Here is a 15,515-nt window from a genome sequence, read left to right as displayed (position 1 = left end):
TCAAAATGGAGTTTGTGAATCATTCTAGGTTACTTTTTTAAATGAAAGAGAAAAGTAAACACCAAATTTATTTCAAGAATCTTTAGTAAGAACTACTCACACTGGAACAAAGCCACTTATTATGAGCCATGTTAGAAAGAGAGCCAGGATGCCATAAAAACAGCATTGGCAAGGCTTCTGGGGGAAAATGGTGTAAAGTGATAGAGGATTTGTTCATCCTTCTTGTGACCAAATCAAACTTGTGACAGAAACACAGAGCAAACAGCAAGCAAAGCTGCTGGGGATCTAAATGAACAGAGCACTACAACTAGAGAGAGAAATAATGAATCAACCTGTGATGATAGAAGGCAGGCTGTCAGTCCCTAGGGTCTGAATGGGACAGAGGCTGCAGCAGTGACAGCTTGGCAGCCACAGATACCTTTTAAAGGGGCAGTATCTGCAACCAGACTTTTGCAGTGACAGACTTGCTCACTCTGAGCACCAGTGCCTGGTTGGCTCCAAGAGGGGCAATAGGGACTTACAGGAGGACACTGAGTTGTCAGAGTGAGGGCCAGAGGTGAGGATCTCTCCAGGGTAGAGGTGCCGGCAGTATGTATTGTTCCTCTATTGAACCCTACATCCTTCCAGTGTGCAGATACAGTGATACCATAGCTGAGACATTATCAAACTGGGTAACAGAGGTTGCTTCGCCCAGAGGATACCTACAACTCGTGGCCCCATCCAAGCCACATCCAATTGTGTCCTTGGCAAGTCTGGTGCTTCTTGCTGAGCCAACCCCAAGACTCATACTAGTGGCAGCTGACCTAGGTCTCTAGCAAGGGCTCTTGAGAAAACTATAAGCACAGCATTTGTGGATTGCTTGCTGAATCTTAATAGGTGGCCCAGGAGGAGCACAGGCTGGGGCTAAACTTGACCTACAACTGAATCCCCCTCAGGACTGTGCCACGGGGACACCTACTACACAAAGCCACATTAATGAGAGACTGGGAGACATAGGAGCTTAGTTTGATACATAGAAACAGACACAGAAAGGCAGCCAAAATGATAAGACAAAGAAGCAGAAACCATATGAGAGAACAGAACAGAGATCCAGAAGTAATGGAGTCAAGTAATCTAGCAGATGCAGAGTTCAAAACATTGGTTATAAAGATACTCCTTGAACTTAAGGGAAGTAGAAGTGAATTCAGTGAGAACTTTAACAAAGAGATAAAAACATAAAAGAGAAAATGATGAAAGAAAACCAGTCAGAAATGAAGTACACATTATCTGGGATGAAGAGTATATTAGGGGGAATCAACAGAGTGGATAAAGAAGAGGATCGAACCACAGATATTGAGGATGGAGAAGCCAAGGACACTCAATCAGAATGGCAAAAAAAAAAAAAAAAAAAGAAGCCAAGACTTTAATAATAACTTAAGGACTCTATAGGACACAATTAGATGTAAAAAGATCTGTGTTATAGGTGTACTCAAAGGAAAGCAATAAGTTGAAGAGCTATTTGAAGAAATAATGCAGTCTATGGCCATGCCACACTGAGCAAGTCCAATCCCGTCTGATTTCAGAAGCTAAACAGGGTCAGGCTTGGTTAGTACTTGGATGGGAGACCACCTAGGAAGACCAGGTGTTGTAGGTGTAAAAGAAATAATAATAAGGGATTGTAAGCTGACAAGATCCTTGCAATCTGTGAGGTCAACCAAGGGTTGCCTTGCCTAAAAAAGAAAAAAAGGAAAAAAAGCAATAATGATGGCAAACTTCCTTCACCTGGTGAAGGATATAGACATACAACCCTAGGAAGCACAGAGAATCTCAAAAAAGATGAACCCAAAAAGGCTCACACCAAGACACATCATAATTAAAAAGCCAAAGGTTAAATACAAAGAGAGAATCTTAAAAGCAGCAAGAGAAAGTAGTTAGTTACCTACAAGGGAGCACCCATAAGGCTGGAAGCTGAGTTCTCAAAAGAAACTATGCAGAATGGAAGGGCTTGGCACAAAATATTTGATGTGATGAAAACCCAGGATCTGCAACCAAGAATACTTTATCCAGCAAAGCTATCATTTAGAGTTGAAGGACAGATAAAGAACTTCTCAACAATAAAATGCATAGAAGAAAACATAGGAACTAAACTCAAGGACCTTGGACTTAAAGAGGATTTTATGAATTTGACCTCAAAGGCAAGGAAAGTAAAAGCAAAAACAAATGAATGGGACTACATCAAACTCTAAAGCTCCTGCACAGCAAAAGAAACCATCGACAAGGTAAAGAGACAACCATCCAAATGGGAAAATATATTTTCAAACAATGCCTCCAATAAGAGCCCACTATCCAAAATATACAAAGAACTTATACGACTAAATAACAACTAAAGAACAAATGATCCAATCAAAAAATAACAATGAAAGAGCTAAATAACGACTAAAGAACAAATGAGCCAATCAAAAAATAGGCAGAGGACCTGAATGGACACTTCTCCCTAGAGGACATACAAATGGCCAACAAACATGAAAACATGCTCAGCATTGCTAGCTTATTAGGGAAATGCAAATCAATACCAAAATGAGATACCATCTCATACCTGTTAGAATAGCTATAATCAACAGGACAAGTAATAACAAATGTTGAAGAGGTTGCAGAGAAAAAAGAACCTTCGTACACTGCTGGTGGGACTGCAAATTGGTACAGCCACTATGCAAAACAGTATGGAGGTTCCTCAAAAAACTAAGAATTGATCTACCATATGATCCAGCAATCTTTCTACTGGGTATTTACCCCAAAGACTTGAAAACCCATATCCAAAAAGATATTTGCACACCGATGTTCATAGCAGCATTCTTTACAGTGGCCAGGACATGGAGGCAACCAAAATATCCTATGATAGATGATTGGCTAAATAAGCTGTGGTACATATATACCGTAAGAAGAGATGAAATACTGCCATTTGCAACAATATGGATGGACCTCGAGATAATTATGCTAAGTGAAATAAGCCAGACAGAAAAAGTTGAAAATCACATGATATAACTTATAGGTGGAACATAAACCTAAAAGCAACAAATGAACAGGACAAACAGAGACTCATAGACGTGGACAATAGACTAGTGGTTACCATAGGGAAAGGGGAAGAGGGGAGGGGGGAGGTAGACAGGGTAAAGGGGGTCAAATATGTGGTGGCAGAAAGAAATCTAACTATGGGAGGTGAACGCACATTGTAAATATATATATATATATGTATATGTATATATGTGTGTGTGTGTATGTGTATATATATGTATGTGTGTGTATATATATATGTGTGTATATATATATATATATATATATATATATATATATGCCTTACTGTTAAAATGTACAGCTGAAACTTAGCGGATTTCGTTAACCAATGTCACCATAAAAAATAAATTAATTAATTAAAAAGAAAAGATCTTCCTAGACAAAAATAAACTAAAGGAATTTATCAATGCTAAGCCAGAATTACAGGAAATGTTGGAGGACTTCTTTAAGTAGAAAAAAAAATATGTCAAAAACACGAATAAAGAATGGTAATAACTACATTTCTACGGACAAGTCTCTCAAATGGAAAAGAATTAAGCACTCCAATCAAAAGACAGAGTGGCTAAATGGATAAGAAAATGACACCCCCACATATGCTGCCTACAAGAGACTCACTTCAGATTGAAAGATGCACACAGACTAAAAGGAAGGGGATGGTAAACATATTGCCTTGATGGACCTAGAGGGTATTGCGCTGAATGAAATGGGTCGGATAGAGAAAGACTAATGTCACATGATTTGATGTTCATGTGGAATCTAAAGAACAAAATAAACGACAACAACAAAAACGGAAATAAACTCATAGATACAGAGAATATTTTGAAGGCTACTAGTTGGGAGTGGGGGTGGGGGGACAGTGAAAAAGGGCAAAGGGATTAAGAAATACAAAATAGACATGGAGATATAAAGTGTAGCATAAGGAAAATAGTTAATAGTGTAATAAACATGTAAGGGGGAAGGGGGTAGTAGATTTAGTGGAGTGATTACTTTGTGAATTTATAAATCTCTAATCACTATGCTGTACAACTGAAATGAAAATATTATTGTATGCCAGCTATAAAAATTGTTTTTGAATAAAGTCTGTAGCTTAGTTAATAATAATAATAATAAAAGCAGATTTTTCTTTAAGAGGTAGTCTTTGTAGAAATGATGTTGGCCTTTTCATTACAGTGCCAGCTTTTCTTAAAAAAAAAAAAAGAAAGAAAGAACCTCATTGGCTATAAGTAGGTGTTTGATTTTTTTGTCTGGCAGCATCTCTATAGATTTTCTGGATATAATGTTCAATCTGATGTGCAAGGTAATTCTATCTTGTTAAGGATTATATGTGTTATTTACATAAACCTCATATTCAACTGTATTAAATACATTACAACATGAAAAAATATACCGTTGGTCAATATGAATTAAGCTACAAAAGAAATAACCAGTGATGAAAGGCAAATATGAATGAAAAACACAATAGAGCTGCTTTAAAAAATTGTTTAGAGTCAAATAGCAGTTTTTAGAATCATGTCCGTGCCTAAATCACTTCTACCAAATCTCATTGAAAAACATAGTGAAAGATGTTAAATTCATCATAGGATGCCACCTTAAGAGCCATTTTTTGGAACTATTTTGTTTCTAAATTAGAATTAACCATTTCTTCTTGAATTATATCAGATCTGTTGTCATGATAGGTAAAGAGACTAAAGTTTGGAGTTTTCACTTTTTTAGTTGAAAAGCAATCTAATTAGGCAAATATTAAAGATGATATTTGAGTCTGGAAATTGGCATTTTAGTTAATTTTTGGCTTCTTAACAAGCTAAAATTAAAAATATCTAAGGAAAAAGTTATTATTTTAAAGACATTATTATGTCTCCACGTGTTGGAAATATTTAAAGAGCTACTATTTTTTCACATTGTCATAATTTATTGAAGAGATTGTTAATAAATGCCTTTACAAGAAAATTTAGATATTGATATATCTCACTTCTCTGCCTCAAACTTTTTATTGTCACTTTCTAAAGAGAAATTTGAAGAATTCTAGAAAAAAAAAAGGCATTATTGTTATGGTGCCCAGTCTTTAAACTATATGATCTAGCTACTATGTTCTCAACTTTGTTGAAACTTATTTTAGGGAACTTTATTATTACAGATATATGTAATAAAAAATTACAAATATTGTTTTATCTCCTTTCTCTGTCTCAAACGTTTAACCATTACTTTCCAAAAGTGAAATTTAAAGCATTAAAGAGAATAATCAGATAAAAGAAGCGTCGGGTTTATAAAATCCTGAAACAATACTTAATTGTAATTTTGATTTTTACATGCATGTAAATTCCAGAGGTGGAATAACTTACTCCTCTTGAGTGTGGGCTGCATTTAATGACTCACTTCTAATCGACAGAGTAAGGCTGATATAATGGTGTGTGACTCTGGGTCTGGGACATAAAATACACTGCAGCTTTTATCTTGCTTGCACTCTTTCTTTCTCTGATCACTTGCTCTGAGGGAAGAAGCTACCTAGTCTTTTGCTGTCTTACGGCAAAGTCCACATGGCTAGGAAATGAGGCCCCCTGAGACCATCCAGGAAGGAAACAAGGCTTCTTCCAACAGCCATATCAGTAAATCAGTCATGTTACATGCAAGCCTCCAGCCCTAGTCAAAGATGCAGCCCCGGCTGAAAACCGGACTGCAACCTAAAGAGAGGCCTTGAGCCAGGAGCACGCAAGTAAACCTCTCCTAGATTCCTGACCCTGGGAAACTATGGAAGAAAATACACATCTTTATTTTGAGCTGCTAACTTTTGGGGAATTCGTTATGCTGCCATACATGACTAATACCGTGTCCAAAGAGAGAATAAATTATTGGACTTTAAGTTTGATTTGCTTTTAATTAACCGTGAACTATTAACATATCATCATTTGGCTTTAAAATATAGGAATTTTCATGGCTATGCAGACAGAATGTATGTTATCATTCACAACAATGTTTATTCGAACTTTGATTTCCAAACATGACTTAATTATACATAAAAAAAGAACCAGGCTGTGCTAGGCAGATTCTAAGATGGCTTGCAACATCCAATCATTGGTTATTCACCTTCTCCTAGACAGTTAATCAAACACGAATCCAGGTACTATTGTGAAGGGATTTTGCATATGTAATTAAGGTTGAATCAGTTGACTTTGAAATGAGGAATATCCTGGGGTGAACCCTTAACAGGACTAGGCTTTTCCTGAACAAAGAAATCAGAAGAGTGAGTGGGATTCAGTACAAAGGATGGCTTAAAATGAAGGGGGCCACAGGGCAAGAAATGCTGGTGGCCTCGGGAGCTGGGAACAGCATCCCACTGACGTAGAACAAGGGAATGGGGAATCTCAGTCCTATAACTACCAGAAACTGAATTCTGCCAACAGTTTTGTATATATTTGGAGGAGGACCTCAAGCTCTAGTTGCAAACACAGCCTTGTGAAATGCAGACTAGAACCCCTCTGCACCACATCTGGACTTTTGACCTACAGAACTGTGAGAACATAAAGAGTGTTTTTTAAAAGCCACTGTGTTTGTGGTTTTATGCAACAACACAAAACTAATACACAGGCTCAACTGTGCAACAGATAAGCACAGAGCATTTTCTCCACTGGAATACATTTATGTGCATTAGTTATATGAAATAAAATCTATCCCAATTTTTGTTTAAGTATTTTTCATTTTGTGGTTTTTATGTGATGCAATGAAACTTTAATACAGTCAGATTTGTTATTCATTCATTCAACAATTAGTTTAGTGCTCACTATGTACCATGCATGGCTCTACATGCTGAGGATACAGCTTTCATCCAAACAACCCAAAGCTCCTGTGCTGATATGCCTTACATTCTAGAGGCTTCCCAAGAGTGAGATGGAGCCATTGGAGCTTTTTTAGTGAAGAAATAACACAGTCTGATACACATTATCAGGGCTTCTGATCTCCGTGGGGAGAATAGTGGGGAGGGAGGTGGAATGGAGGGGGTGGCACTAGTGCCACAATTCAGGAGACAAAGGGGAGAAGAGGGTCTGAGAGATGAGAGAGATAGAGAAGGGCTGGAGAAGCAGGGGGCAAAGAAAAGAAACAGAGGCAAAAAATTCTACAGCAGTAGAATCTCAGATTTAAATCTGTTGTTATATAGATTTTTAATAAATATATGTCTACATGGCAAGATATTCTCTGCATCTAGTATTTGCTACTATTTTTTTAATGTAAAAAAATTAAGTTTATTGGGGGTAACATTAGTTAATACAATTATATAATTTTCAGGCGTACACTATAATTTGACATCTGTATATTCTATTGTGTGTTTACCACGCAAAGTCCAGTTTCCTTCAGCTACCATATATTTGATCCCCTTTATCCATTGCACCCTCTCTGTACCCCCAGTATTTACTACTTTTTATGGGACTGCCTAAAGACCAATTGCCTCTTTATGTCAATCAGGGTAAAGAAATAATACCAAGTGTCCCAATAAAATATGCAGGAGCACTGGTGAAGAGCATCTGGACTGCATCAAATATTTGCAATTTGAGGTGATTGAAGTTTGCACATTCTGGTTGAAATATACTGTATTAATAATATTTTCTGTATTCTTGATGCTCTGGCATTTGTGTCCTTGATAACTGGGGAGAGACCATCCCGCCTAGGGCTAGCAAATTCTTAGAAATAGTAAAGTCTTGCCCAGGAGCATGTCTTTCCTTTGCAAACGAAACAATCCAGGGCTCATATTCTGAATGACCTCTTCTCTCAGGCTCCTACACTCCAGGAGGCAATATTCCTCTGCACTAATTAGCCAGGGCAGATACTAGACAGCTAGAGACAACTCCCATCACCCAGAGCCAGCTGATCATATTATTCAGACTAGTCAATCCTAAAATGTTTTCCCAGCCTCACCCTTCTAGAGGGAAACACAATAAAGGCTCTGAGCCATGCTTTCTTCTTCTCTTTCTGCCTAACACAATTTGGTGCTTCTCCACGTGGCCCTGTGTGGTGTGCCGCCCACCTCTACTCAGGAAATGTAAGTGATAAAAAAAACTTCTTTCGATAGCATTAGCTTCTCCTCACATTACTCAGTCACTTTTACAAATGAAGGCCCAGGCGCAGATAATACCCAGTAACAAAACTGGTTCAATGTGCTTTTTGGTATTGAGGGGATATATATATATCTGGGATTCACACGGAAAAACTTGGGGCTACAAAATAAAGTTTTAAAATATAAAAACCTGGAGTCACAGTTTGGGAAAGTGCAAATTAGCTTTGTTTGCTTATTGCAGGGCTGTTCAGACACATTTATATACGAAGGGTAAAATCATTACTTTAGAGATTCCTGATGTTTAGGGTTATCAAGATTGGGTTACCCAACTGTGGTTAATAAACAAGAAAGAAACTGGTCCCTACCAGAATCTCTAGTGGTGACAGCAGGCACAACAGTCCCTGGTTTTATTGTTTCTTCACCAACTTTTCCAATGGCAGCTTCATATTGGCATCATATTACCTGAGAATGCGTGTTCTTCTAGAAGAGTCCAGAGGGAAAGTTAAGGTGTAGTAGTACAGTTCAGGTAGAGAATCCAGGAAGAGAAGGGGAAAAGGGGACCAGCCTAGGGGTCTCTCCCTGGTTTCCTCAGACAGGCCCTGCACCAAGACTCAGGCAGTGTGACAATGAGCTCTGCATGTAGGAGGAGGTGTCAGGGCAAAGCCCTTAGGTCCCTGAGCATGGCTTTCAGGGTCCCAACCCCGAAGGCGGTGCCTGGGGTGGGCAACCAAAAATTGGAGATTTCCCATTCTCCCCAGAGTGTCACTTCCCTCTCTTATATCCTGTGTCAGACCCTTTCTGGACACAAATGATGCCGCACTACATCTTAGTCTCATTGGTTTCTAGAGATGACAATCAGCGTCAATGCTGTTGCAGGTTATAAAGGCTTCACCAACCAACAGAACTTATTTTCCTCTGTCATGGTTGCTGCTTTCCAGGGCCCTGGCCATGACCGAGACCTGGGCGGGTGAGTGCGTGGTCGGAAGGGGACGACCTTTGGCAGGTAGAAGAGAAGGTACGGCCCGGGGATCCCAAAGGCAGGCGCGTCTCCTAGGTCCCGGGCCCAGACTCTAGACCCCCACCTCGGCCCTGTTTCCTCCCCTCCCCTCAGGCGCTTCTCTGTCCCGCCACCCCTGTTCCCTCTCTCGAGCCTCATCGCCCCCTCCCCCTTTCTGGTCCGACAACCTCCGACCCAGGACTCATGCCAGGAGAAGGGTCGCCTGGGTCTCAGATCCTTCTCGCCCCCAAGGCTCCAATCCCTGAGGTATTTCCACTCCGCCTGGTCCCGGCCGAGTCGCTGGGAGGCCACTACATCTCCGTCGGCTTCGTGGACGACACACAGTTTCTACGGTTCAACAGCGACACCACGCGTCCGAGGGTGGAGCCGCGGGCGCCGTGGGCGGAACTGGAGGGGCCAGTTTTGGAGATAGCCAAGGTCCATGCACTGACTTCCCGATCGAACCTGCAGATGGCCTGTGGCTACTACGACCAGAGCGAGTAAGGTGAGCAATGCAGGCAGGCCCGGGTTGCAGGTGATGACCCGCATCCCCCTGGTCGAGCTGGAGTCTCTCGGACCTTCTGGGTCCGAGATTCATCTGGAGGTCAGCAAGAGCCCGCGGGAATTTACTCGAAATTTGTTTTCAATTTAGGCGGAATCTGGCGGAGTTAGACTACGTGGGCGGGGCTGACAGTTGGGGCGGGTCCAGGGTCTCACATCTGCCAGTGGACTTGGAGTAGGATCCCCGCGTCCTCCGCGGTTATGAGCTGTTCGCCTATGACGGCGCTGATTACATCACCTTGAACCTGTCCCTGCGCTCCTGGACCGCAGCGGACCAGGTGGCTCAGATAACCCAGTACAAGTGGGAAACAGCGAGATTAGCCAGGCGCTACTGTACATACCTGGAGAGGGAGCACGGAGAGGAGCTCCGCAGGTATCTAGAGAACGGAAAAGAGATGCTGCAACGCGCAGGTACCAGGGACTGCGGGGGCACCTCTTCGACTCCTGTCAGGCTGGGGTTGTACCTCCAGCTGGACCAACCAAAAGGAGAGAAAAATGAGATTGACACTGGAATTCTCCCCGCCCTTCCATTGGATCCTGAGGATGAAGATTTCGGTGGGTTTCCAGGTCCTGTACCTTGAGTGACATGCTCAAAGGGCCCATCGTTCTCTCAGGACATTTAAGGAATCCAGTCTCCGGCGATGGAATGAGAACTCTCAGAAATAATTTAATAGATTTTTTTAGACCCTGGCGGTAGCCTTGAGCAGCACCAGGTGATTTACACTCTCAGGCCTTGTTCTCTGCTCCATGCCCAACTTTATTGGAGATCTAACTCCAGGTTTTTTGAGTCACTCCACCTCCAGAGCAGAAGTCTCTGTTGCCCCACTCGTAGACCTGGATGGAGCCTTCTACTCTAGGGTGTTTTACCCTGAGTCTAGTTAGGTCCTGGAGTCCAGGCTGGAATCGAGTTTTACACTCCTCTGCCACGCACCCCCACCCCCCCGCCCCCGAAACTGTCCTCTTTATTCTCATGATGGCCGCATGAGTGCTGCTTCAGTGGCCACTGGAAGGTAATGCAAAGTGCCTAAGTTTCCTCACCCTTCTCAGATCCCCCCCAAACACACATGACCTATACCCCATCTCTGACCGTGAGGTCACTCTGAGGTGCTGGGCCCTGGGCTTCTACCCTGCGGAGATCACCCTGACCTGGCAGCGTGACGGGGAGGACCAGACCCAGGACACGGAGCTCGTGGAGACCAGGCCTGCAGGGGACGGGACCTTCCAGAAGTGGGCGGCAGTGGTGGTGCCTTCTGGAGAGGAGCAGAGATACACGTGCCACGTGCAGCACGAGGGGCTGCCCCAGCCCCTCACCCTGAGATGGGGTAAGGAGGGGCCGTGGGCACAGAGCCTCTTCTCAGGGGAAGCAGGAGCCCCTGGAGGACTTCAGCAGGGTTGGGGCTGAGGTCTCAGGGTCAGGGCCCTCACCTCTTCTCTTCCCAGAACTGCCATCTCTGGCCACCATCCCCATCATTGGCATTATTGCTATCCTGGTTCTCCTTGGAGCTGCAGTGACTCGAACTGTGACTGCAGAAGGAAATGCTCAGGTAGGGAAGAGGTCTGAGTTTTCTTGTCCCACTGGGGGATTTCAAGCCAAGTGGAAATTTTCCAGTCTTTTCCTCAATGCTGAGAGGCACCATCCACACACATGTGCTTATTACCCAGTCTGGGTAACACTCCTTTGAAAAACACATGTGAAAAAGAGGAAAATTTTTTATCTTGATGAATCTGGTGTTAAGTACCTGAGTCCCACCAGGTCAGTATGGAAGATCCCGAGTGAGGACAGACCTCCAGGAGGGGTTGATCCAGTTCCCACATATCCCCTTTCCTCAGGTTTCCTGATTCTGACCTTCTGCCCTGGGTCTATAGTCGCTGCTCTGGAAACTTCTCTGGGGTCCAATACTAGAGAGTTCCTATAGAACCTCATGGTCCTGCCTCCTTCCTTGCCTCTCATGTGATATTTTCTTCCCGCAGGTGGAAAAGGAGGGCTCTGTGTTCAGGCCGCAAATGAGTATGGGGGGTGATGATCCCTGAGACCCTTGGGATAGTGTAGATGGGAGCCCATCAGGGGAGCTCACTCACCCCCATAATTCCTCCTTTAGTCTCCTCTGAGCTCTGACCACATCCTGTTTTGTTCTACCCCAGACAGTGACAGTGCCCAGAAACTGTGATGCATCTCTCACAGTTTCTAAAGGTGAAGTGGGGAGTGGTTGGGGCAAAGGAGACACAATTAAGTTATGGGGATTCTTTAAGTAGGACATTTTGAGTATGCAGTGGACTGTTGAGAATGTTACTGCTTATGTAATTGACCTGAATTTGTTCATAATTATTTTCTTTCCCAGTGTGAGATGGCTTCTTTGTGGGGGACTGTGTGATACAAGGTTTGTTCATGCCCCTACTTTGTAACTTCAGGATTCCCTGACTTCTCTTTCTACATTGCTGTCTGAAGATGTGTGTTCCAATTAGTATAACGTAAGGAAGTGGGGAGACTGGCCCACCCCTTGCTCACCATGACCTGACCTCCTCCCCACACACACCATCGTACATATTGTACACATTAAATATGTGCAGTCCTTTGTATATTAATAATAGCTCAATAAATCTGTTTAAAAAATAATTTAATTTTGAAAAATATGTTTTGAAAGCAGCTGACTGGTTCCTAATTTAACTGCTACCATTTGAGATCATATGTTAGATTGACGAAGTCCTTGTAATTTTTATGTGCCTTATTTTTTAAAGTAAATTATTTACTTTCTGATAAAATATATTGTTAATATCTTAGTGTGAGTAGTTCAACATTCAGTATATTACATGCTACCCTGTCTTACAAAAGCTATGTGTGTGCAGTGAAGCTTAGGGAATAGCAATAGAAGTAAATGTCAATCTCAAGTTCCTAAATTACAAACTAAAAAGAAATTCTGCAAGCCATAACCATCTTGTCCTTATGCTAAACTAGGTTGTAGTAGAGTGAACGATGTGCATGCAGGTTTTTGTGTAAATATAAGTTTTCAACTCCTATGGATAAATAGCAAGGAACACAATTGCTGGATCAAATGGTAAGAGTATGGTTAGTCTTGCAAGAAACCACTAAGCCATCCTCCAAAGTGGCTAGACCATTTTGCACTCCCATCAGCAGTGAATGAGAGTTTTTGTTATCCATATCCTCTTGGCATTTGGTATTGTCAGTGTTGTGGATTTTGGCCATTGTAATAGGTGGTGTAATGCAGGAGCTCCAGGCCAGGAACCTGCACCTGGGCCTTGGATATTACGAAAAAAACACCGGGAGTGAGACATGCCATTTATTACTCAAAATACCATGATGCTTCAATGCTTGTTTGGTTGGAGCTGCAGCAAATGGCATCCAGCCAAGAGCAGGCATTGTTTTCCATGCTGCGAGCAGAGGGGAGGAAGATTACCTTATCCTGGGGAACAAGGGTCTTCCCACACAGATGAGAGTTGGACATGCTGCCTAGCTAATATTGGGGAGGACCAAAACAGCTATGTCCTGAGCAGAGTGAGGAGATGATGTCCATGGGAATGGCCAAAGGGGAAGATAGTGCCCCTGGGAGCAATGGGAAGTATCTGTGGGCAAGCACAGCTTGGGGGATGCTTTGTTTATTGTCTTTCTTGGGGCTGCTGACCCAGTAGTCCTCTTTGCCTCCTGTGTCCATGGAGGGGCTATGTTTGAATTAACCCTACACTCCATCCCAACATAGCTTCTCCACCTCACATTCTTCCAAACAGGGTGTCCCTGGATGGCCAGAGTGCACTTGTCCAGGAATATAGGGATGTCTCCACGTACATTGGCCAGTCCAGTTGTAGGGCAGATATGGCCATCTGTGTATTCTGCTGGCCCAAAGTGTCCCCCAAGGGACTGGGATGACTCCAGTGGAAAATGAGGCCTTTTGTTTGCCCCATCTGTCCTGATGTTTTTACAGAGGGGCTTGGGTAACCACCCTATGGTGTGCTGTGTAGCATTTCCCATCCCATCTGCCTCTTGATGTACAGAAGCAGGCTGGTGGACCTTTACCTGGAGAGCCATCAGCCATCCCACACCATCCCAAACAGAGTAACTCAACCAGGGTTGGGAGCAGTTCGTCCACTTCCGAACCAGGGCTTATGCATGCTGTTGCATAGAGTGGAACGTAGCATCCATGCTGCCCAGGTGCAAAACCAGTTCCAGGTGGAGGCATTGGCTGGATCTATCCACCAGGGGAAGCCAGTTGACGCCGTTGTTGCAAATTCGGTGTACACCCAACATGCTGAGTGGTTGCTTGTAGTTGCCATCATACTGGCCCATTGCAGAATTGTGTTACCTGCAGCAAAACGAAGGATGATATGACAAGTGTTTAAGGGGTACTAAAAGTGGTAGATCCTGCCCATCCAGGAGGACACATGCTGCTGTCCAGTCCTGGGTTAAAAGGGTAACAGTAACAGGGGCCTGTCCTGGACGGACATACCACACTTGGTATGGTACTCATCCCCAGGCATCCAGGGAGGCTACCTATAGTGGGGGAGTGCACAATTGCTAAAGGGAGGCAATATATGTGCCCTTCACAATTGTGTATGCAGCTGGGTTATGACAAATAAGGCACAAGGGCCAAGAGGTGGTGACCTCTGGACATAAGATTAAGTCCTTGTTGAGACCCTCCCCACAGGGAGCTGCCATAGGACACCATCAAGGTCCTATTTCTGCTGTTCAAGCCCAGTGCAGAGTTGTTTTCCCCCGGGGTATGTCCTAGGGGGCTGGCAAGAGCACGTTGTTGTGGTGGCCCACTCTGGGGGGTATGGTGGAATCTGTGGTCTGGATCTGTAGGTGTACTGGAGCGGCTCAGGGCCTCCTGAAGAAACTAAGAGGTGATCCCAGTTGAGCTTGATTTCATAACCCAAAGGGAGTCATCTAAGTGGGTAGACCAACCTGCCCAGGGGTGGGCATCAGTTTTTAGGGATTGCTTCAGAGAGCTGTTGCAGCATTCAATAAGTCCTACACCCATGGGGCTGTAGGGCAGATGGAAGCACCAGTCAAAGCCCATGTCATCTGCCCATTGTTGCACTTAGTGTCTAGTGAAATGAGTTCCTTGGTCACTTTCAATCACTTCTGGAAGTACATAGAAAGCACATCCTGTTTTAGACCACAAACGGTGGCTTGTTGGTTGGCCATCTTGGAGAGGTATGCCTGCATTATTCTCATTGTTGTGTACATGCAAGTAAGGGCATACTGGGCTCCTTCTGACATAGGTAATGGTCTGATGTAGTCTATTTGCCACCAAGTCAGGGGAGTGTCTCCCCTCCAGAGGCCTCCAGCCATTTGGGGCAGCTGACGAGGCTGCCTTTCAGCACAGATGGGACATCTGGCAGGCCCTGACAACATCAGCATAGTGGAGGGAAAGGCCCCATGTCTTCACCACTTCCTAAAGGTTTTGTTGGCCTGCATGTTTCATCTTCCGGTATAGTTAGGCTGCTGTGTTTTTTGCTGGGGCCGCCTCCAACCATCGTATGTGGGCCAATTCATCTGCTTCTGCATTATTGGGGCATTGCAAAGGTTGCTGTCCATTCACATAATATAATATAATAGTCTTGTGCTGACTAACACCATATATGTCCTGCCACATATCCTGGCCCCAAAGGGGCTGCTGGGCCACTTGCTAGTTATTGGTCTGCCACCAGAGGCCAACTACAAAGTCAGCCCATGGTACACCACCCAGCTGTCAGTGCAGATGGTCAGAGGGCCTTTCTTGTTGTCTATTACAAGCCACACAGCACATAAATCGGCCCATTGGCTGTTGTTCCTTCATCCATCCATATGCTGTCTGTCACCGGCTGGTAGGCAATGGCTTGCCATATGGCTGGCTGCCCCTTGCAGGA

General features: G+C 43.6%; 1 protein-coding gene across 1 annotated transcript; it reads left to right on the top strand.

Moving 5' to 3' along the window:
• The first annotated feature begins 10,702 nt into the window (after positions 1–10,702).
• Positions 10,703–12,040, top strand: LOC107498433 (HLA class I histocompatibility antigen, A alpha chain-like). Its single transcript, XM_036238058.1, is given in 4 exon segments — positions 10,703–10,727; positions 10,730–10,975; positions 11,094–11,197; positions 11,993–12,040. Coding segments are annotated over 4 exon segments (393 nt in total). The 5' UTR covers positions 10,703–10,717; the 3' UTR covers positions 12,026–12,040.
• Positions 12,041–15,515: the final 3,475 nt, after the last annotated feature.

The sequence above is a fragment of the Rousettus aegyptiacus genome, unplaced genomic scaffold, assembly GCF_014176215.1.
Source record: "Rousettus aegyptiacus isolate mRouAeg1 unplaced genomic scaffold, mRouAeg1.p scaffold_m13_p_1, whole genome shotgun sequence".
In the NCBI taxonomy this organism is placed as follows: Eukaryota; Metazoa; Chordata; class Mammalia; order Chiroptera; family Pteropodidae; genus Rousettus; species Rousettus aegyptiacus.
Note: the sequence above shows the minus strand (reverse complement) of the source record. Positions and strands in the feature narration are given on the sequence as shown.